The sequence below is a fragment of the Lissotriton helveticus genome, chromosome 1_1, assembly GCF_964261635.1.
Source record: "Lissotriton helveticus chromosome 1_1, aLisHel1.1, whole genome shotgun sequence".
NCBI lineage: Eukaryota > Metazoa > Chordata > Amphibia > Caudata > Salamandridae > Lissotriton > Lissotriton helveticus.
Window position 1 is genome coordinate 740,804,956 of NC_136057.1, and position 25,183 is coordinate 740,830,138.

The following is a 25,183-nucleotide window of genomic DNA, read 5'->3' on the forward strand; positions in this document are numbered from 1 at the left end:
ATAAATTATGTCATAGAGCATGTCATGAGTGATGTCATATATAAGGTCTTAAGCAGATCATGGTGGGGGCGCAAGTTATAGTTAGAGCTACAAACTATAACTGCTGAATTTCTGTGTTTTTATTTATTTTTATTGTTGTCACTGAGAAATTTGCCTAACTATAACATTACTGTAACCTTTGTTTTTTTAATTGAAAACAACATATATTTATTACACCCAACTATTTTTTTTTGTTTTTTTAGTTTTATATAATGTGAACTTGACCCAAATCGGTTATCAGAACACTTTACATAGCGCCAGTTGCATTACATGAGGACACATTCATTTTTGTTAGGCATGGGGAGATTAAGTGATTTGCCCAGATTCACAGAATGTTCAGCATCACTGCCGAGACTCCAACGCAGTTCCCCAGATTCAAGGTCGACCACCCTAGCCATTAGGCAAACTCCTCTGCCCTATAACGTCACTTTAATTTGGTTTTTCCAGTGAATTTTCAATTTTTTTTTTAAGTAAGTTAAATATTTTTGGGAGTGTATGTAAGGTAGAATGACTTTATAATATTTGGTTGTGTTCTGACATTTCAGTAAAAGAATGTTTTTTTTATTGTAAAACAGTTCAGTTTGAAAAATATTTGTAAAATATGTGAGTATTAAATAAACATTCAACAGTTTTTGTAACTCTGATATCAAGACATGTCACCAGCAATGTTTTTTGAGGTGTCATTACTCTCGCAATGACGAGTGTGTGTAGTTGGGTGTGTAGAGGGACTGGAGTCTTTGCTGAGACCTCTCTCTATAATGATGGGTTTGCATAGTAGGGTGTGGAGAGGGACTGGCCTCTCCTTTCAGACCTCTCTCTAAGATGGCTGGTGTGCATAATAGGGTGGGTGGAGGAACTGGTCTCTCTGCTAAGACCCCTCTCAGTCATTATAGGTGTGTGTATTAGGGTGTTGGGAGGGACTGCCCTCTCCTTATGAAGCAATATTATGCACTGCTGTATCACCTCTATTGTGACCATATGTCTTGTTTTTTTTATAAGACTATCGATTCAGTTTAATATATGTGAGTTTTCCTGGAGAATGTAGTCTGCACAATCAACTAAGTAATATTACAGCAGATCACGAAATTGTAGCAGAATTCCTTTTTAACATGCTTTAATCCCATTAAAAAAAACATATTACTTCCCTCCAATCTCCCTTGTTCTGGAACATATCATTCCAAAGGTTTGACCCAAATCTGTGTTACAGTAGGTCGTCTAAGTGTGAGGCTACAAGGCATGAGTGTATATTTTGTGGGCTTGAGCAAGGATCCACACACTAGACACCATGCTTTTTATGGGTGAGATTCCAGGGGGATCTCTATGACATTTGGGCACAGGTTTGGCAGGCAGCCAGGGGAGCCTCCCAACTCTAGGCATTCCTGAAAACTAGATACACAGGGAAATCCATGTTGATGTGACTTACATGAATCCTGAATCCCAACACATTTTACTACCCAGAATCCAGTAAAAATGTAAAAGAATGGGTAACAAAACACAATTCCTCCTTTTTATGTGACAAAAAACTCCAGAACTTCTGAAAAATTGCAAATATCCTTGCAACTAATATCTCCAGACTTTTATTGATACAAATGAAGGTCCACCTGTCATGGGGCAGGAATAGGCCAAACCTTTAACCATGTATAGACATTAACACTATATATTGAACTCACATGGTCACTTATTTACTTATTGAACCTATTACTGTCAGTTGCCAAAGGCCCATGTACCCATTTGAGGTTTCCTTATCATTGTCAAAAAAATGGAACACTATTCTTAGTTGGAGTTTTCTATTCTCCGCATGTGGCATATCTTTTTGTGACAGAAATAAGAGGAAATTCAGTTTTTTCAAACAGTATTTTAACTAACCATGTATGACATGTATGCCTTGAGTTCCTGGCCTAGGGCTTAAAATTAGACAATAATCCCATTGGCAGCCAGCTCATTGATTCAACAATAATGCCCCACACCTCTAGATTTGCACCAGCTCCACTTGGGAAAGCGACCCATAGCTGCCTGTTCTCCTCCATTGGTTTGTGTGGCAGCCAGGCCCGGACTGGCCATAGCGGGCACCGGGCAATCCCCTGTGCGCCGCGCGGTTAGGGGCCAGTTTTGGGCCCCTGGGGACCGTTTTTGTTACAGGGCCACTTCTGCAGCATAGCTGCAAAATCGGCCCTTTACCAAAATCGGACGAACACCGGCCCCGGCAAAGAGCTCGGCGGCACCTCCAACCCCCTGAGTGGGGAGGGGGAGTAGGGAGGGGCGACGGAGCACTTTGCCGTGGTTCCCATTCCGACCCTAGTGGCAGCACACTCACAGTGGGACAATGGACAGCATGTGCATGCAATGGGTTTTCTATGGGTCTTAGAGTGTAACTGATAGGCATGTCAGGTGGGCAGGCAGCCCAAAGTCGGCAGCATCCCTGGGGAAAATGGCAATATGAGAAGGCTATGGTGGCAGCAAATAGAGGCCCTTTGTGCTGGAATGGCATCTGGCTAAAGGGGACAGCCACTGCGGGGATCCCGAGAGTGTGGCAACCACAGGCAGATTCCAGGTAGAGATCTGCCAGGACATGAACTGTGGTTGCTGATTTCTCCCCCCCCAAAACCTAATTGATCCGTCAGAATGGATGCAGGGGGCACAGACAGTCTCAAAGGATCCCTGCTTTTGTCTTTGCTCTTGATGGCTGCCAGAGCCCGAGGACCATGCTGAAAGCAACATACTAAGGGACACAAGGCATCAGGTGCAAAGTCACCTTAAGATTGCATTAATTAATAATCTTCTGGAGGATTTCTCAAGTAGGCTACCCATTTGACAGACTGCCTACTTGAGTCTGAGGTGGGGGGCACCAGTCTGAGCTGCCGAATGTGACAGCTGGCTCGGAGACAGATGCAATGCTTTTGACATCTCATCATACACATTGATAAAGTATGTGTTTGAGGAGACAAATGTTGTGAACCCCTCTGCCCTGACAGAGTCGGCTTTGTGGTGAGGCTGAAGGAGCTACCACCATATGTCAGTGATCTGCTTGGGTTAGCCACACCAGAGGCATGTGACCACCCCCATATGCATAACTAGAGACTGTGTTGTGTCCTGCAGATGCAAGGACTCTGACTAAAATGCGGGACCCTCCTGGACAGCGGGTCATCTAGAATAATCGAGCTTTTACACAAAGAAAATACTGTGTGATTTACAAATGTAGTAATTTCCACATAGATACATACCATACAGTTTTCATGAATGTAAGAGCGCCACAGTTGGGGTTTAATTATGATTTGCCATTAGGGAGGCATATTGCATCTGGTAAATTATGAAACCACTTGTTGCAGTATTTAGCAGGTGCAGTATCGCCTCCTAGAACGAGTTCTGCATCTCAGGACATGGTATATCAAGCTGATATGCACAAGTGGTAACATCGAGAGTTGTATTCCTTTTTAGCCTGAATTAAAATCCACTCGCACGACTGAAATGAAGGTAATAGTTATTTCTCTCCGTGTTTCTGTTTCTATTAATTGTTTTTATAACATATGTGGATCCTTACAGATGCAGTGCTTCCATATATATATTGAGCACCTTTTCTACTAAAGTACTTTGCTGACAAAGAAGTATGCCCCTACTATGGGTCAATATCACATAAAATGTAGCTTTGTACTAAATTAATTCAACCTAGAATTCGGAATACAGATTTAAATGAATAATTGTACTAGTCCATTGCCATATACTTTATTCTTCTCAATATATTCTATTTAAATAAACTATTGACATCAATTCAAATATATGAATGTTAAGTTCTAAGGCAAGTATCATACAGGAATGTGAAGTGATATTGATGTCACCATGCAATATTTTAATATCATGCCTCCCTTCTTGTTTCGTAGGTATTTAGAACTAGAAAGCAGCGGACATCGAAATGAAATCAGGCTGCATTACCGTACTGCAGACCACCGTCCTCACACCGAAGTGTTTCCTTATAGCTTGGCAGACGACAAGTGGCACAAACTTTCCATTGCCATTAGTGCTTCACACTTGATTTTACATGTTGACTGCAATAAGTAAGTGAGATGATTAGAAGTACCCATTTCGAGGACGATTATTCACGGAAGCGAATGTCTGCTTTCACTTTCTTTTGCCCATTTGCATGGAGTCGCAAAAGGACCATTGCCTCATACATATTACTGAGGCAGCAGTTTTGATCCCGATGTACAAACTTTTTTGATGATGCAAACACCTCTTTTTGGAGAATCGGTCCCTTTGCTACTGAAAACGTGTTTTTCTTGTGCATCAAACCAAAATGGCGATTCAGTAACACGTTAACAAATCGTAATATGATGTTCAACCAATCACTGATTAGTCATTTGGAAGGGGTGTGTTTAGGGCGTTCCTTCCAATTACCGAATCACAGTGGTATGTATTAATGTTTTAGGCCGGAATACCGGTTCTCCTCAAAGGAGGTAGTAAACCATTCGTAAATGGACCCCTTCCCCTTTTAAGTATGTGAAAAGAAAATAATTTTGAAACATTTCATTTTATTGAAACAAAACAAAGCTGCTTTAAAAACAAAAAAAAGATTGATTTATTTAAGAGCAATCATAGACATGGTGATCCCAATTTTAGTGCTTCTTGCCCTTTGTAGCTACCTATGAATGATGGTTTTGCACTCCGGCTTAGTGGTATTTCAAAATTCGGGTCAGTTACCAAACCAGTTCATGTGCAAAAAATCATGAATGGTTTGTGAGCCAGACGTAGCACATCAGGGCCATGATTCTTTGTTTGGTACTACATAAATTAGGAAGCTTAATGTGGAAGTGTATTGATTCAAATGATATTATTTTCTGCAATGCTATGGTTACAGGTCAATGTAAGCTCATGTTTCATTGCATTTAACTGCATTTATAGCTGGCTAGTGTTAAAATAGGTGGATATATGTGTTTGGGAGAAATTGAGATGCTAATCTGATAAATGAGGGAGGAGCAGAATAAGCCATAATACAGACTGATTGTATCCATTTCTTGTTATGTTTAAATATCTTTTAGAATATATGAAAGAGTTGTGGAAAAACCATCCATGGATTTACCATCAGGGACAACATTTTGGGTAGGACAACGGAATAATGCACATGGTTTTTTTAAGGTACGTAAGGTGGAGTTGCCAGCTCTTTGAGATGTAATCTGTGCTCCATGATTTTGAAATAAATTATTTTGAGTGTGAATTTCAAATGCTGTTCGAATATAACATTACCACAATTTGAATGACTCCATAACACAGTTTATTCCAGATATTAATGAATACATCTGTGCATGACATTAATAATTAATTTTTTATTAATTATGTTTCTCAAATTGGAAACATATATCAAAATAACAGTATTTTCTACAATACATTCTGTCATAGCTGTCCTGTTTCAGAGTGCAAATAGGGTGGGAACTAGCATCATGCAATGCTGTGAAGATACCAAAATATATCTCTTATTCACAAAATTTGGCAAATGTTAATTTTGCTGAGGGATGGCCATGTAAATAGCAAATAGTTTGCTCTGAATTAATACAGAGATTTCAAAAGAGATGAACATTGAGTGATGGAGGCAATTGGTAGACAAATTAAAGTTGTTCTGAAAACTGTCAGTATGGTGCTTATGTCAATAAGATCTTAAATGGGCGACTTGCAGCGGTCAGCACGTCACTTGAATGATGACCCACTAAGCATAGGCTATGTATTTTAATACTGGTTGAGAGCAGAGAAAAGGGAGCAGTGGTGTAAAGATAATGTGCACATCCAAAGACACCGGGTATATAGGCAATATTCAAAGTAGCGTGTGCCCAATGGACCTGAAACACTATGTTACCACACTAGTGTAAAATATATATGAAAGAGCCACCTTCATATCACTCAATTACAATCAAAAACTCAGAGCACTAAAAAAACTTTTAGTGAGTTCTCTGGGTTTTTTAATGTTAATATTGGTTGTATTCAGTGGGTCCCATGATTTAAAGTGAAGAAAAATATATTTCCATGTCATAACTGCATCCCATCAAGGCAGGGATGCAGTATTTGGTGTCTCTGGTGCAGGTAGGTGAAGATCAACGTCAAAATGTATTTCACTCCTCATTTTGAGTCCTGTTTGTCTCTTATTATTGACATGGTTAGACTGGGGTAGCTCCACCTGCTCCAAGATTCTGCGTCGCCCCTGAAAGGGCGAGATTTTGATCGATACCTTATATCTATTGATCCAAACCTCGATCTGGTCGACTGAACCTTTATTGCCTGTCTGTAAGGAAAGAAAGTGCACCTATTTCCAAGTTAGTTCACCCAAGAAAGGACTCTACTCTCAAAGATCACGGACAACTTCTAGTTTTCAAAAGTTTATTGTAAAGATATAATGAGCTGCAAATACAGGCATCTCAGAATGAGATTCACGAGATACACAGGTCCAATTACATACATGTGCTCTCGAAAAGCCCTCAGACGAGCGACAGAAATCACTAACACAAGTTCTAAAAATAGCAAAGCTATCAGCATAGACGCATATCTCTCCTTCATTTAGGTTGGAGGAAAAAACACACAGGTTAGGCGTCCCTACCCTGTTCTAGATGGTATCCCTACTTAACCAAATCCCAACCTAACAAAGGTGTCAGCAGTGAATGACCCCCAAGGGAAGTCACTCACTCTAAGTCTCTTGGTGAAAACCTAAAGTTCTCCAGTCATGACCCCTCTCTGCCTACCCATCCACTCTCTTAGGGGTCCTCAGGTCTCTGCTCTAACTCCACCCAGGGGTGCTGTCCCTAATACAAAACAGTCAACAACCTTTGAGACGCCCCTTGTGGAACGCCCCTCACGTGGTGCAACTTCAGGCTTTTTCCATGATGCTTTGTATTGGGCCTCAGACGTTAGAGTTGACCTTGCTTCTCAGATTCTTCTCCGGCCCGCTGATACCCCTTAAACATTCCAAAACCCTCCTCCATGTCTGGGCCGTCTACTGAACAGACCTCTATTCATTCATTTATAATTGGATCCCCCCTTTCCTGTTGCAGACAGATATCTGCCGCCAAGAACCCAACTCTCATAAACTTCTAAAAAGGCTTGCAACATTTCTCAGCCCAGACATGTACGTGTAAATCAATGCTAAAACATTTCAGGCCTACAATATTTCTCATTATGATTATAGCATTCAACTTCTTCATTTAATTAAAACATGTTAATACTCTTATTCTATTATTAAGTAAACAATTCTATAAATCATGGCCTATTTAATGCAATGACCAAAAACCTTAAAACAATCTGTGTCGTGAAAAGAACCACCTTCCCTTTCCCTCCAGCTCTGGCCCTGAGGCCTACCACGTTCTGCGTTTTACCGCATACCATCTTATGTTTTAGCAGCTTCACGACATGGATTCAAAATAATCACGTCTAATAAAGTCATATAATGTCACACATTTCTGTATTAGTTCCACTTCTACTTAAATCTCTACATTAGCTATACATTTAGGATATATTTGCAAATACTATTAGCACTCATGGCATTTCTCTTCATGACTTGTGCTTATTACAGGTAAGTGTGATGTATTCATACATTTAAATCAGTTTGCGCTCTCTCAGTTCCCCCCTTTGATGACCTCTCGGGGTCATCACTAACATTTAAACTGCAGTTATTGCTGGCATTCTCTGCGCTTCCAGAGCTCTCAGGCTCCTGTACTGATTATCTTGTATGGCAGCCAATCTCTGCAGCTGCTCTCTTTGGGCCCTTTCTGCCTTTCTTGCTCTGTACCATTTGAATACCCTCACCAATCCCCACAATATTATCCCACAGATCAATATTATGATGATAGGCTTTAGAATATACCATATAAAGCTTTTTCCTAAGGTGGAAAACCACCCTCCAACTGCACTCATTCCGTGGCCCACCTTTTCCCAGACATTTTCTCTACTCAAGTCTTCGATCTCTTTGTGAATATTAGTTATGTTCTTAATAACTTTCTCAAGGGGTTTTGAAAGGTCTGGAATGTAAGTGCAACATTCCTGAACCTTCAAAGCCTTACAGACTCCGCCCTCTTTTGCTAATAGGACATCTAATGCAAGACGATTTTGAAGAACCATAGCCCTTATCGATTGCATCTCTCCTTCTACCAGCATTAAGGACTGAGCAGTGCTGGCAGACAACCTGTCGACAACTGTTGCCAGTCGTCTAATTTTAACATCATTAAGGATTATTCCCAAAAGAGGAAACATAGCTCCAAAAACATCTCCAACCATTTCTGCATCGCCTAAATCTCTCCTTCCCCTCGATGATGTCTGGCCCTCAATGATCAATAAGTCTTGTGCATGATATATTTTGGGGAAGACAATTGCCAAGTAACATGATCCATACCAGTTGTCAGGTAGTCTCACGTAAGCATTTCTTCCACATACAAAATACACATTTGGAATCACTTGCATTCCCTTCAGGAAATCCTTAGTGTAGTACTCTAAATTAAAAGCATGTTCACAGTCAACTTCACCCACGTATACATTTTCATAATACGTTTTGGCTCGGTGAAGACATAACTTTCCTCTCTGCGCTTTATCTAAAGCTATTGGACCACTACTACCCTTTCTCTTATGTGACTTCTCTTCCTCGGTCCAATCTATTTTCCCTTGTCCTGATTTCTTCAAAATCTTTTGTCTCCTGTAACGATCATCCACCTGCCCTATGAACTTCTTCTCGACTTCTGACACCTTGCATGTCAGGTTATTTCTACGGGCATGTGAAGTATCTAAGGTAATCCAAGGAATGAAGAACTTGGCCAATCTGTCTTCACTCTTCCAGTAATCCCATTTATTCATCTGCTTATAATTTGGGACTTCTGGCAACACTGAATCATAATTAGAGAAATAGTATTCAAAACTATCTCTCTCATAAAATATACTAAGCAATAAGCTACATGTAATGCCATATGTCAGAGGTAGGTGATGGTATCGAATTCCTTCATCTACAGACGCAGGCAACTGCATGCAGACGTAGCAATCCTTAACCTCCATGGCATCCACGTATTCATACAAAAGTTTAGCATAAGCATTTGACCTAAAGTCTCCTTGGGACTCGTCTACATGTAACCTGCGGGCTTCTGCAGCCAATAACGCTTTCTCTTGAGTGTTTTCCCTTTTCTCACCTGCAACAGTAGGTGTAAGCGTTCCTGCAGAACTCACATCAATTACCTTTACTTCTTCTTCATGTCCCTTTACATAAGAAATGGTTACCACTAAAGCTATTAATAATATCACTCCTACTATTAGTGTACCTATTATACATTTAGCTCTGCGGTTCGGGGTGCCGGCCTCCATTTCGTCAGACTATATAGTTCTCTCTTTATCTCCGCAAAAAGTTCTTTTCCTCTCGTTCCTTTACAGTCTCTTTTCAATCCTTTTTGTCTTTAGAATCCACACAGTTGGAGGCTGACAACCTTCTTCGCAAAAGTCCTTTAACAGTTCAAAAAGACAACCCTAGCCCTTCTCCATCAACTCAAGGGATTCCCTAAAATTCTCTGCTTCCTGGGCGCTAGGTAATCTTCTTTTTCTGCTTGCTTTATTTACAAAGTCCTTTAACAATCGACTATCAGATTTGTGGTTGCAGCTTCAATAGCATAGTTCAGTATTTCCAAGCGAAGAGTGTGCTCTTCATGTGCTGTTATCGTTGTACCAAAGTCGGGGAATTGCAATTCTGTAAGAAACATGTGCTTTAACTTGCTGAGGCGGGGAGGTCTGGGGAGCACGAATGTTAGTGACCCTTCTTGTTCGACACCGGGTACCAACAATCGTATTTCCACAGTGATAATGGGCTCAGAACTGGACACCACCACCGCTCGGATCCTCCCTGTCTCCGGTTTCACAGACATTTGTCGCCAGATATGTCCACTCAGGTGTGGAGTATCTTCTGTTAGGCACACGCACTCTTCTTGACCTTCTTCGGTCCGGTGCTTCAGCGCCCTGAGCACCTTCTTCTGGGTCTGAGTCTTCTGATATCGGAGGAAGGGTTAACTCTGGAGTTGACCTCAGGCTAGAGCTCCTTCTTTGCGGCCAATTAGCTTCTCCACGTGCCCTTCTACTCCTTCTCCTTCTGGTCTGTTCTCGCTCTCTTTCAGACCTGTCAGGGTCAGACTCGTACTCCCAGCTATTTTCTCCTTCTGTAGCGTCTTCTGTTTCGCTGTTGTACTGACCGTCCTCAGCTTGGTCAGACTCGTTCCCTGCTTCCGCTGGCACCTCTACAGCTTGGCTAGCCCCCTCTATGGCTTCTTGGTCCTCAGCTGGACGTCCATCCGAGAGAGGAGCTGTTTCCAGAGGTGCTGGAACCCTTTTCGTATGTGACGCGTGGATCCAATTGGGCAGGCCTCCCACCTTTACAGCTGTGTTGGTGATCAGGATGACCTGGTAGGGCCCACGCCAACGAATATCCAAGCAGCTTCTTCTCACATGTTTCTTCACCAGGACCCAGTCCCCAGGATACAGGTCATGGCACGGGCCCTGGCACGCTGGAACCTCTGCAGCCTGCACCTGAAGGGACACAGAACGCATGGCGTCAGACAGCCCCTTACAATAGTCCAGGATCATATCATCTGTGATATTTAACAATGCAGTAGCTGGAATAGATGGCAGCCTCATTGCTCTCCCCATTAACACTTCATGTGGTGACAACCCTGTTCTTCTGTCTGGGGTACTACGAAGGCTCATGAGGACTAATGGCAGGGCATCAGGCCAACTCAGGGTCGTTGAGGAACAGACTTTAGCTATTCTGGACTTGATCGTTCCATTGATCTGTTCCACAATTCCTGAGGCTTCTGGTCGGTAACTGCAATGGAGCTTTTGGTCAATATTCAGTGCTACACAGATCATCTTCACAAGCTCGCTGTTAAAATGTGTTCCCCTATCTGATTCCAAAAAGGCCGGCACCCCGAAACGAGGGATAAGTTCTCTAAGCAGTAACTTAGCCACTGTGAGGGTGTCGCACCTACGTGTAGGATATGCCTCAACCCATCTGGAGAACACACAAACAACCACCAGGACATAGCGAAGGCGGTTGCATCTTGGCATTTCAATGAAATCTATCTGCATTCTATTGAATGGACCTCCAGACCTTCCTATGTGACTTAGTGCAACTGGTGTTCTTTTTCCTACGTTCAGCTGCTGGCAGGTCACACAACGCTGGCACACTGCTTCTGCTGCTATTCTAAACTTAGGATTGTACCAAGTCTGTCTAAACACTCTCAGCATAGCATCTCTCCCTAAGTGTACTGGACCATGTATGAGTCTAGCCATTGGACTCACCATCTCATTGGGCAACACTGCTCTGCCGTCTGCTGAGACCCAAAAATGGGTCTCACCCATTACACATCCTGCCTTTTCCCATGTTTCCTTTTCTGAATCAGGAGCATTTTCTTGCATGGTTGACAATTCATCCCAAGTATCAACAGTTTCCAGTATCATGGCTAATTCAGTTCTTACATTTATTCCACCCACATCCACCTCTGTGAAAGAGTAACCTTGTTCTGCGCAATACCGTGCAACTTCATCAGCATATCTATTGCCTTTCGAAACAAAGTCCTCATTTTTGGTATGTGCGATGCACTTTACAACTGCGATACTTGCTGGACATTGCAATGCTTCTAACAACAAGCGCACAAACTCTCCATTGCGAATGGGAGAGCCTGAAGAAGTCATGAACCCTCTTTGAGACCATAACTGCCCGTAATCATGAACTACCCCAAACCCGTATTGGCTGTCGGTGTAGATGGTGACTCGAATTTGATTGCCTGCTAAGCAAGCACGTGTCAGGGCAATAATCTCGGCTACCTGAGCGGAGTTTACTCCTTCCAGGCACCCTGCTTCCACAACTCCTTCAATTGTACAAACAGCATACGCTGCTCTCAACTGCCCAACTTCGTCTCTTACACATGAGCCATCGACAAAGAAAACTTCGTCTGGGTCGGTCAGTGGCTCATCTACGATGTCGGGTCTGGGTTTGGTGCATAGTTCAGTCACATCGAGACAGTCATGGTCTGTATATTCATCATCATCATCAATATCATTTGGAAGTGGCATTAAGGTAGCAGGGTTCAAAACAGAGCATCTCTTGAGGGTCACGTTCTCTGCAGCAAGAATAACTTGCTCATAGCGCGTGAGCCTGCTGTTGGTCAGATGCTGTGTTTTGGTCCTGGTCATCAACAGTTCAACAGAATGTGGCACGCCCACCTCTAACGGGTGCCCCATGACGATATTTTCACATCTCTCAATGCTGACACCCGTTGCAGCAACGGATTTGAGACATCCGGGCAACGCTGCGGCTACTGGGTCTAAAGTAGCCGAGAAATAAGCAACTGGTCTACGGGCATTCCCATGGATTTGGACCAACACAGACAACGCACAACCTTCTCTCTCACAACAGTAAAGAAAAAATTGTTTATTGTAATCTGGCATTCCCAATGCCGGAGCACGACACAGGTCCTCTCTCAGCTGTAAGAAAGCCATCAAACAGTCTTTGTCCCATGGTACCGGATCACTCACCTCCTTGTGCGTCAGTTTTTGCAAAGGCTTTGCTTTCAGTGAAAAGTTCACGATCCACTGTCGGCAATAACCCACCATCCCTAGGAACATCCTGACCTCTCTCTGGGTCTGAGGCGCATTCATTTTCATGATCGCCTCTATCCTGTCTGGTGACACTTTTCGTTTGCCTTTCTCAATTCTGTGTCCCAAGTACTGTACTTCTGTCAGGCAGTACTGCAATTTTCCCGGGGACACCTTGTGCCCATTGGCAGCTAGGTGATTTAACAAAGCAATGGAGTCTTCCCTGCAAGCTTCTTCTGTTTCTGACGCCACAAGGAGGTCGTCTATGTACTGGACCAGAACTGACTTCTGGGGCAGCACTAGACTTTCAAGATTTTTCTTCAAAAGCTGGTTAAAGATCGATGGGCTCTCTGTATACCCCTGAGGGATACGACACCATGTTAGGACGCGATTTTCCAGCTTAAATGCGAAAAGAAAATGGCTATCTTCGTCCAAAGGGATCGAAAAGAAAGCCTGGCAAAGATCGATCACAGTGAACCACTCTGCTTGGAATGGAATCTGAAACAGTATCACTGATGGATTCGGTACCACTGGACAACATGAAACGACTATGTTATTAATCTTTCGAAGGTCCTGCACTATCCGAAATTTCCCATTTGGTTTCTGTAGACCCATAATCGGGGAGTTGCATGGACTACCCACGATTTCTTTCAGTATTCCCTGTTTAATCATGGACTCGATCACGGGTTTTATGCCTGCAATCGTTTCTGGAGTCAATTTGTATTGGGGTGTTCTTGGGAACTCAGCATGCGGTTTCACTACAATTTTCACTGGGTCCACCCCTTTGACCAATCCAATCTCTTCCCCAGTGAAATCCCATACTTCTGATGCCACGGTCTCTCTCAAATCCCAGGGAAGCTCGTCTACTGTCAAAGTAGGGTACAGCTCCACGCATATTCTTGAGTTTGCAACTTTAAAGTCTGCATCATCATCGTTGGTCAATACCTCCACTCCCTGAGGTGTACAGTATATAGTACAATTCAATTTGCACAACAGGTCTCTTCCTAGCAGACACACAGGACTTGAATCGCAAACCACAAACTGGTGCTCATCGCTGTACTTCCCTATTTTCACCTGCACCGGTTCTGTCAATTGGCTGGTTATTCTCCTGTTTGCGACCCCTACCACCTGTATGGTCTCTCCAGACATGGGCAGGTCTGGAACTGCAGCTGATCTGATCGTGGATCTAGTGGCTCCTGTGTCCACCAGAAATGTCGTAGGGCACCCTGCTACTTCTGCTTCCACATAGGGTCCCCTCTGATCTACCTCTAAGGCTGCCCCGAGGGTGCAGTCTTCTCTTTCCACTCTCTGTCCGGTTAATGGGTCCACATAATAGCATTCTTCCCCTTCCACAAACAGGGGCATTTGTCTATAGGTCTTACCCATACTCCCTACTCGAGGAGGTTGCGGGAACTGGGCTCGGGGAGGAGCCCCCCCCCCTTTGAGCACCTTTCCTTGGTATGGCGTCGCCCCTCTCATAGGTGCGCTCTGGACCTCTTCCTCCTCTATCTCTTGCTCTCCTATCTCTACATTGTAAGGGCACTCGCGTTTCCAATGCCCCAACTCGTTGCACTGGTGGCACCTAGTCGTTTTCTTCAAGGTAGCTATGTCTATTCTGGGTCTAAAGGTGGAACTCTCCTCATTACCCTTGTTCTGACTGTACTGCTTCTTTCCTCCGGTACCTGTCCCTTGCTGCTGTTGCTGTTGGCCCCCCTTTCCTGCTGCCTGCATCTGTACCACCATCAGCTTTTCTTTTAGTTTCTTAGCCTTGGAGTCTATCTCATCACAGCAGTACCTGGCATATCTCAGTATTTCATCTAGGGGTTTAGTTTGCCAACAAATCGAGTGTTGCTGAATCATTAAACTAATATCCGGTCTCAGTCCCAGGACGAACTTGGACACAAATTGCCCTATGTCTTTTGGATCCATTACATCCAAGCCGCTATACTGTTTAAACGCCTTCAGCAATCTCTCGTAATATTCATGAACTGTCTCTTTGGGTTCCTGTCTTGTTCGGTCTATTCTGACCCAATCTATGTCTTGCATTGGCACCTTCTCTTTCAGCCAAGTCATCACTCTCTCGTATTTTGCCATCACAATCTCGGACGGCCCATTAGTCTTGGCATCTCTCTCTGGCTCTGTTATGGGCCACTCAGCGCTAACCTTGCATGCTGTCCACAGGTCGCCTGGTACTACAATGTCAAACAGCGTGTTCAGATCTATCCAAAGGACCTTTGAGATTTTTACAAATCTCTCCACTTGCTTGTACCACTCCACTGGGCTTTCACGTAATTTGGGGAAAGAGGTGGTAAAAGCAGCTAAATCTCCCCTACTCCAAGGGACATGTACATAGTTCCCATTTGCCACTTCACGCAAAGGGTAAGCTTCTATTCCCTGCTGTCCTGGTGTCATACCAATCATGCTTCTCCTGCCGGTCCCTTTCTTGGACCACCTCTCTTCCCATTTATCTAGTGCTCTCCATGTCCTTATTCCAGTAATCAGTTCCCTTATGTGTGTTTTCAGCCCAATCGTTCTCCTCTCATCTAGGTCTCGATCTGAGTAATGTAGCCTGTGGTTACCCTGTAATGCCTTGGTTCTTGACAGATCCACCATATATTTGCCTGCAAGTTCGACTAACTTCTCATGGACTGCTCTCGCTTTTCGAGTAATGTCCTTTGCCATATACAGTATTTCATCCTGTTCATACATTTCCATTCTTTCTAAAGGCAGGGTACCATCTACCATGTCATCCAGGTCTGACCTTAAACTGGAGACATCGAGTCTCTTGGCTTTTATCTCAGCTCGCAATATGTCTTTCGAAGGGGGTTCACTGGTCTCCCTACCATCCCAACTTCGAGCTCTGCGTTTGGGCTCGGGAGAGTTAATGGGTGGCCTCCCTCGCTCCCATCTCTCCAGGTCCCATGCTCGGCCATCCGATCTTGGAAGGTGATGGAACACGGGCCTGTTATCCCTGCTCTCTCTCTGCCCACTCTCTTCTTCTTCTCTCCTCTCACCGCACATCTCTCTGTTATTTTCCCTCTGTTCGCTACACTCCCTTTGCCTCGTATCGCTCAGTATCCGATACGATCCTTCCTGGTTCCCCATATTCCCTGGGCTGCGCTCATTGCCGTCATCACAGGGACTATGGTGCGACCTCTCACAACTCCCATTCAGTTCTCTGGTGCCGGGCACACAGTGTGGACATTTAAAGCTGTTTCTGTACTCTTGTGCTCTCCTCTCCCCTTCACTGAGTATTGGGCGCGCCACCCCTTCACTCCCGGGGCCCCCGTTTTCCAGGTCTGTTCTACCTCCACTCCGGGCCCAATGGGTGACTCCCCTACTCCCTCTACAGTCCCACTCCGGGCTACTCTCCCCAGCCCCGCAGTGAGTCCGTGCTCTGCTGTCCTGACTTTCCCTTTCTGCTTCTGCAGCATTGATGCACTTTTGAGCCTTCACTGCCTCATCCCACTGCTTCATGTACTCATTTAGCTCTTGAAAGGATTTTCGTCCAGATCCCCTCAGATCCATTGGCCATCTAGGGCCCCCAGGATCTCCTCCCGGGTCCCCTGCTGTGTGCATCGGTGTACTCCACTCTCTGGGTATCGGCATCTGACTTGGGGAATTAGTGGTATCGTTCCTCCTAGCCTTCTCTGCTCTTTCTCTGTCTTTCCGTACCCGTTCTTCCCCTCTTGCTCTTTCTTGGTCATATATCGATATTATAGGACCTATGGTAACAGGTACTTGTAGTGCATCTGGTAATGGGTAGGATGTGGCACTTTCCGTTTCCGGCGCTCTTTGTACCACAAACCTACCGACCACCTGCTGCACCTGACTAGGCTGGAACAGCTCTTTCTTTGGCTCAGGATCCCACTGTGAACTGGGAAGCGGTCTATGCTCTCCTGCAATGCCCCCCTTTTCTCCTTCAGTATTCTCGACCTCTCCCCCTGCTTTATTATATGGGGGTGGCCTGTCTGTCAATAATCTGTTTATCAGGCTATCCTCTGTTTCGCTCTCATCATCTTCTTCTAGGGGGCTTTTATTTACTGGCGCCTCTAACACTGGGTACAGTTTATTTATTTCCAAATTATGCACTCTCCATCTTTTAGCATCTGCATCCCACCTGGCATCCTGTACTGCCCTTACCGATCGTTTCACCCTTTCTTGTCGTCTGTTCATATTCTTTTCATGCGCTGCCCTAATCCATGCTTCAAGAGCTTCAAACTGGGTTGGTCTAGGCAAGGGTCTAATTGAGGTCATGACTGATTTTAATCGATGTAACACCTCTAATCTGAACGTCCCGTACTTCGGGAACGTCAGTTCCTCGTTTCCTTCAGTAATCTTACTCCACTCTGATATCCACAGGATCGTATGCAACCCAACATTTACTGCCATGTAACGAGCTGGCGTACCCTCCGGCGGGGCTTCTTCCCCTTCATACGATCCCCGCTTCTCTTTCTTAAACAACGCTTTCAACCATTTAAAACACTTCATAATTATGCGCACAAAATCCAGCCTCGCTACTCTGTTTACTTCCTGATGACAATCCACCAATCCTGTCGCGGCTTTGCTAGCTTGGCCTATCACAGCGCGGTCTTTCTCCTGCCGGCCAATCACGTCGCGACCCTGTGTGACGTGTTCGCTAGCTGGCCTATCACAGCGCGGTCGTTCTCCGGTCAGCCAATCTCTGCGCGACACCACCTGACGTCTCTTTTCTCCGCTTCGCAGCAGCACCCCTCCTTTCTCAACTCGTCTCCCGGTTATGCATGCGTCCCATTCATACACCGAAAAATGACTACTTCCGACCAAGCGGTCACTTCTCTCGACTGTACGTCCACAGTCTATCTGTAATTGTCAACACAACTGACGAGATGTCTATCGTCCCTCTGATAGGTTGCTTACACACACAGTAACTTCCGACCAGCGTCCGTTACTCACGCACTCACTCTTACGTTCCCCCTATCTCGGTCTCTCGGGTGGTCAATGGTACCTCATGACCCCCTTCACACTAGTTGACAATTACTCTGGGTGTCCGATACACCCGAACCACTTAAGCTCTCCTTGAACTTAAGATTTCCACCGGTTGCGCGCGCTCACAACCTGTTCCACAGTCACTCTACAGACATTCAGCTCCGCCAGACATTACAACATAGATACAATACAAAACACCGCAATCTAACACGCATAACCCTTTATACTCACTCTCAACCGATACTGCTGCTTTTTCTGTCTCACGTCATCCGGATCTTCATCTGCGGGCTGTTCTTCCGATCATCGATTTCTAGGGGCCTTGGGGTAAGCTAACCTGGCCTAGGTCACCGTCCTCAAGAAGGCAACCATCCTCTATAGCTACCAACTGAAAGGGCGAGATTTTGATCGATACCTTATATCTATTGATCCAAACCTCGATCTGGTCGACTGAACCTTTATTGCCTGTCTGTAAGGAAAGAAAGTGCACCTATTTCCAAGTTAGTTCACCCAAGAAAGGACTCTACTCTCAAAGATCACGGACAACTTCTAGTTTTCAAAAGTTTATTGTAAAGATATAATGAGCTGCAAATACAGGCATCTCAGAATGAGATTCACGAGATACACAGGTCCAATTACATACATGTGCTCTCGAAAAGCCCTCAGACGAGCGACAGAAATCACTAACACAAGTTCTAAAAATAGCAAAGCTATCAGCATAGACGCATATCTCTCCTTCATTTAGGTTGGAGGAAAAAACACACAGGTTAGGCGTCCCTACCCTGTTCTAGATGGTATCCCTACTTAACCAAATCCCAACCTAACAAAGGTGTCAGCAGTGAATGACCCCCAAGGGAAGTCACTCACTCTAAGTCTCTTGGTGAAAACCTAAAGTTCTCCAGTCATGACCCCTCTCTGCCTACCCATCCACTCTCTTAGGGGTCCTCAGGTCTCTGCTCTAACTCCACCCAGGGGTGCTGTCCCTAATACAAAACAGTCAACAACCTTTGAGACGCCCCTTGTGGAACGCCCCTCACGTGGTGCAACTTCAGGCTTTTTCCATGATGCTTTGTATTGGGCCTCAGACGTTAGAGTTGACCTTGCTTCTCAGATTCTTCTCCGGCCCGCTGATACCCCTTAAACATTCCAAAACCCTCCTCCATGTCTGGGCCGTCTACTGAACAGACCTCTATTCATTCATTTATAATTGGATCCCCCCTTTCCTGTTGCAGACAGATATCTGCCGCCAAGAACCCAACTCTCATAAACTTCTAAAAAGGCTTGCAACATTTCTCAGCCCAGACATGTACGTGTAAATCAATGCTAAAACATTTCAGGCCTACAATATTTCTCATTATGATTATAGCATTCAACTTCTTCATTTAATTAAAACATGTTAATACTCTTATTCTATTATTAAGTAAACAATTCTATAAATCATGGCCTATTTAATGCAATGACCAAAAACCTTAAAACAATCTGTGTCGTGAAAAGAACCACCTTCCCTTTCCCTCCAGCTCTGGCCCTGAGGCCTACCACGTTCTGCGTTTTACCGCATACCATCTTATGTTTTAGCAGCTTCACGACATGGATTCAAAATAATCACGTCTAATAAAGTCATATAATGTCACACATTTCTGTATTAGTTCCACTTCTACTTAAATCTCTACATTAGCTATACATTTAGGATATATTTGCAAATACTATTAGCACTCATGGCATTTCTCTTCATGACTTGTGCTTATTACAGGTAAGTGTGATGTATTCATACATTTAAATCAGTTTGCGCTCTCTCACCCCCAACCCATAGGTCTGGATTTGTGTCTGGATGCACCATATTCTTATCCACAGTAATAGTTTGGATCATGTTTACTGGAGGCTGGCATTAGCCTGTGTAATAACTTATCTTTCTACAGAGAATTTAAACCTACTTCAGTTGATTTATAAAAGGCATTGCATTCAGTCCCTTCTTGAATGGATTGATGCCCCCTTGCAGACGAAATATGTTATGTTATGTTATGTTATGTTATTTATATTTTTATAGCGCACAGCTGCCCCAGCAAAGGGGCGTCCTGGCGCTTTGACAGACGCTATAACATAACACACAATAAAAGAAAAGAAATTAACTAGACACTGGAAACAGGAAAGTTTTGATCGCCTGCCTGAAGGCGAGCAAATCCTCAAGAGCTCGGATATGGACCGGGAGCGAATTCCAAAGGCCTGCCGCTAACACCCTGAAGGACCGGCCACCTATTCTGCTCAGCTTAAAGCGTGGACAGACAGCCAAATGAAGCCCATCAGATCTCAAGGATCTCGCAGGCACATAGGGCATGAGTAGATTGGCGAGTGCCGGCGGCGAAGAAGATTTCAAAATTTTGAAGGCCAGACACAGCGCCTTGAACTTAATTCGCTGTCTGACCGGGAGCCAATGCAAGGCCGTGATGGTACCAGACACTGAGCAATGTCTGGGGAGGCCCACAATGGCTCGTGCCGCGGCATTTTGTACTCTTTGGAGCCTAGAGGCCTCTTCTTGATTCACCCCTAACAGCAGTGAGCTGCCGTAGTCCAGCCGAGATAGGATTGAGGCCTGGACTACGAGCTGTCTGGTAGGGGGGTCAAAGTACTTCAAAACCGGCCTAATGCCGCGCAATATTCCGTAGCACGTGGCAGCTACCTTCTTGGTGTGATCCCTGAAGGTAAGCGCCGAATCCACCCAGACTCCTAGATTTCTCACTCCAGCAGCTGGAATAGGAGTGACACCAAGCTCTGATGGCCACCACTGGTTACCCCATAGCTCAGCGTGCTTCCCTAGAACCAACACCTCCGTTTTGGTGGCATTCAACTGGAGGCAGTTGGTGCGAAGCCAGCTAGCTACTGCCAAGAGACCCGCGCGGAATCTGGGGGCCGCCACTACAGGGTCTCCACTAAGTGTCACCGCTAGCTGTGTGTCGTCCGCATATGAGGCCATCGTAAGACCCCACTGTTTGACGACACCAGCCAACGGTTTCACATAGAGGTTGAACATTGTAGGGCTCAACGAAGATCCCTGTGGTACTCCCGATCTCAGGGGATAGGTGGCGGATTGGCCAGGTGGTATAGCCACTTTAAAAGAGCGATCTGCCAGAAAGGACCGAAACCACTGGAGAGCGACATCCGTCACTCCCGCCTCCTGTAAGCGTTGGATAAGTATTTGGTGGGACACAGTATCGAAGGCAGCGCTTAGATCTAATAATATAAGCGCTGCAGTATGACCTGAGTCAAGTACCTGGCGAAGATGTTCCAAGATGTAAAGTAATGCCGTCTCGGTACTGTGTCCTGACCGGAAGCCGTTCTGACTGGGATCCAAAATCTGGTTACGAACCAGATGCTCAGACAGAACAGAATTGACGTAGGCTTCTGTTACTTTAGCAATCCAAGGCAACAGGGAGATAGGTCGGTAGTTTTCTGGCAGTCGGGGGTCAGAGTTGGCTTTTTTTAATATAGGAGTGACCACTGCCTGTTTCCAAGCCGCGGGTACCATTCCACACGACAAAGACATATTGATGAGATCCAATATGGGGTTACGGCACAGCGGGGAAAGTGTGTTAATGAAAGCTGGCTTTAACGGGTCCGCAGGGGAGCCTGACTTGACCCTAAAGCTGAACCTGTCGAAGGCCTCAACTGACAGTTCAGGTAAAATAGCCAGGGGCTCATGCTCCGACGTATCAGAGACAGTAGCTTCTCGATCCTGGTGGAGTGTGTCGAACCCAAGATATATTTTTTCCACTTTCTCCACAAAAAAGGAGGCCAATTTATCACAGTGGGAATCTGTGCAAATCACCTCTGATGAGGATCTATTTTTCATAAGGTCCTTCAATACCTTAAAAATCAATTTTGAACGGTTGGTGCTGGTCGCAAATTCATGAGCATAGAATGCAGCTCTAGCTCTGCAGATAGCTCTATGGTACAATTTCAGCTCAGTAAAATACCGGGTTTTCAAGGCAGGGTCATATGATCGTCTCCATTCCCTCTCTGTTTTTCGACAAGATTTTTTCAATTCTGCGAGAGACTCATTATACCAGGGACTAGGTGTTTTTGTCCGGCCTTTCGCACATCGTAGAGGTATAAGAGAATCCAGGGCGTCGGTGATCCAAACGCAGAACTGTTGGTAACCTTGTTCCACATTGGTAAAATTACTCAGAGGTTTCCGCTCTAATATACCGTAGAACTCTTCCAACGTAAGCTTGTGCCATGGCCTTTTAAGGGTTGGTCTGTCCATGGATATAAAAGGCTTATCGTGGACCGGACAGAAAGCTTCTAATAACAGATGATCAGTCCAGCCCATCAGCCTCGGATCTGACACCCTTAGCCCATCCAGTGTGGAAAAGAAGGGGTCAAGGATATGGCCTCCAACGTGGGTGGGAAGGGTGACGAGCTGAGTGAGTTGGAGAGCTTCCAAATCCGCCAGCAGGGAGCTCACGGTAGTGGATGACCCATTATCAAAATGGATGTTGAGGTCACCCAGGATGTTAAAATTGGCGCAGCCAAGCGCTGTAGAACTGACCATGTCGGCCAGTGCGGATCTAAAGATAGAATCATTGCCAGGGGGGCGGTAGACCAGCAGCCCACTGAAGGTGAACTGATGGGAAAAGGCGATTTTGAAGATGGCACTTTCACATGCGGGTAGTCCTGACGGCTTCCATTCAGCCGGAAAGCAGGATTTGACTGCCATAGCGATGCCACCACCTCTTGTGGTCCTATTAGAGGTAAAGATGGTGTAGTTCTGGGGAAATGCCAGATTCAATATGGCAGAGTCAGAATCCTGAAGCCAGGTTTCTGTCATTAAGAAAACATCAGGATCCTCTTTATCTATCAGATCATAAATGGCCAGGTGATGCTTTACAAGAGATCTCACATTGAGACACCAAATACGGAGATCTCGCGATACAGTACGTGTCCGTGTAACAAGGGCGGCATTTTCCAAGGAGCATATTTTGGTAGGGCTCTTAAGAGACCAGCCTTTGCAGGCGCAGCTATATGGTCCAGCTAAAGGGTCCACCGGCTTACACGCACACCCTTTGGACGAATGACGAAAGATCACAGGCACAAATATGGTGACAATCACATAGAGATGCTGCAACATGCACCTCCAGACAACAAATGGCATCAGATTTCACGCGAAACATATGTATATAACAGCAGGATATTAAATTTAAGTTTCAGAGCCTAGCTCATTCTTTTATCATTTCACAGTTGATAAAATATTATGTTCTGTTATGTCCATTTGTATAGCACACTACTCACCTCTTAGGGTATCCAGACGCTTCCAAGTAGGAACAGCCACAGGTTTCATTGTTAGAGTTACATATCAAAAGGACACTGGCTGCAAGTTCTACAAACAACTATCTATTATTATTAGTATGGCTATTCCAAATATTAATTATTAACACACACTGCTAGCCATTATTCTTTTTCTATCCTTTCTCAAGGTTTGTGGGAGTGTCCACATTTGCCTAGCTCACTTTGTTTTTATCTGTTAGTATTATTCTTTTGTGAAGAAAAACATCTTGCAGGAGCATTGAATCCGCACTTAAAGTAGCTAAATAAAAATGAGTTGTGACTTTCAAATTCTGTGTATATCTGCGCACCAAAGTCCACTAATTGAAATGAAATAAACGCTTTCCTTGTGGAGAATGTGCAAAACTTTTGTTTTCTATAAAGATGTTTTCTAATTACAGGGAAGCGCTACCGAGCCTGCAGTGACATACAATTATGTTCATCTTAATGCACTCGCCATTTCTGGCATGCAGCCACGTGCCAAACAATTCATTAAGGGATACCTAATTATACCATAATGGCCAACAGGGAGGTTTTATTCTAGTGGCCTGTCTGAGTAATCTAAATGGCCATTAATGGAAAGGCAGCTTCAACACCAGTGGTCACCCTGGCTATCATTAAGTGATCAATGTGAATGCAGATCCTGAAGCTCAGAGATAATGTGCCCGCTTGTTTAAATGGCATGCATTTCCTGCACTTTAATTACTCTGACACTTAAAGGCAATTTAGCTTGATTAACCAAAGCAAGATAATGCAATGGTTTAGCTAGAGGTATCAACAGGCATAAAATAATTGCTGCTAAGAATATTAGCAGAAATATGTGCATTTAGTACATATTCTTTATTCAGAATCGGCCTAAACTGCCCAGAGAGATACCAGATTATGTGCTCTTTAGGTGGAGGAGAAAAGAAACACACTGTATTAGTACAGTACACCCACCCCAAAAAGCTCACAATGTCCACAATGTCCATATGAGAAAGCGTCATGGATAAAAATGTGTTTGTAGATGGGAGAGAAAGATCATTGCACAAAGTAGACATTTGAGTTTTGAAATAGTATATATTTATTGTTTGGTCATTTACCAAGAGGGAAGTGCAAAAATGCTGTTACTTCTGAACTTGAGCGGGAAAGTAGAAGTATTGTAAGAGCTCACTGTTCAAGAGGGATCCATTCACAAATAAATGTAAATGAACAAGTGGAGTGTTATATCTCCGCCTGAACGCACTTTTACACTTTTGCTATTCTGAAACAATTACAGACGTATCTCCTGTGTGAGCCTACTGACCATGCGTTAAAGTTCTCTATAGAGTAAAATTCCACACAAGAGGAATGAATACCCCTATGCAAATGCACACTTTCTTCTCTCCACAAGAAATAAATTATTCTCTATAAAGGAAGTCCACCCCCTACATTACCACCAAATGTACGGATGAGCCGTTCCACTTCCCATTCTGAAAGCGAGTTAATCCATCCATTGCTTTACAACTATTTCCAGGATGGGAAAGTGTCGGATTTCAGTTTGAGAAGAGTCACAGACATATGTATTTGTGGGCTTTCCCAACCTTCCAATGAAACAGTCTTACAATGCCCTCTTCCCACCCTTTAGTGGGACTTACTGCTGCTGATTTGACTGCACTCATGCATAATAGTAAATCAATTTACACCTGCAAGGAATCCTTGAATAAATTAATGTCAGACTTAAATGGAAACATGCATTTATGAACACAAACCGTTCTGAAAAAGTATGTGTGTGTGTGTGTGTATATATGGACTCAGCCACTGACTTTGTCACCAAACTCAAAAACAATGTGTCGAACCTTGTCTTCACTCACACCACCAGTAGAACCAAGATTGAGTATTTGAATGTCTGGGTGAAGATCCTCAATGGTGAAGTACACACTAGGCTTTTTAGAAAGACCAAATCTGGTAACAGTCTTCTCCTTGCCTTCTGCGGCCACCCGGACAACCTGAAATGGAGTATTCCGTATGGGGAATTACTGAGGGCAGGGAGAAACTGTAGCACAGAAGAGACATTTCTCAATGAACAAAAGGTCATGGTTCAGAGGTTTAAGGAATGTGGCTAACTGCAGTGGGAACTCAATAGAGCCATCAAACGAGTGAATGGAATCAAGAGAGAATTCCTTCACTTCAACAACACACCTGTGGAGCCCGACAAACCCACATCCAGAGTTATCCATACATACAAAAACAGTGCCAAGAAGAGGAGGAATGTCTTGACCAAGAATTGAGATGTGATCCCATCATTTGCCGAGACATT

At 44.4% G+C, this 25,183-nt stretch overlaps 1 protein-coding gene across 5 annotated transcripts in view; it reads left to right on the forward strand.

Moving 5' to 3' along the window:
- Window positions 1–25,183, forward strand: part of NELL2 (neural EGFL like 2) — a 1,115,698-nt gene that overhangs the window by 270,078 nt on the left and 820,437 nt on the right. For all 5 annotated transcript variants that reach the window (XM_078674276.1, XM_078674273.1, XM_078674277.1 and 2 more), the window contains exons 4-5: window positions 3,915–4,088; window positions 5,070–5,166. In XM_078674276.1, coding sequence (XP_078530402.1) covers window positions 3,915–4,088; window positions 5,070–5,166 — 271 coding nt within the window. The remainder of the gene's footprint in view (window positions 1–3,914; window positions 4,089–5,069; window positions 5,167–25,183) is intronic.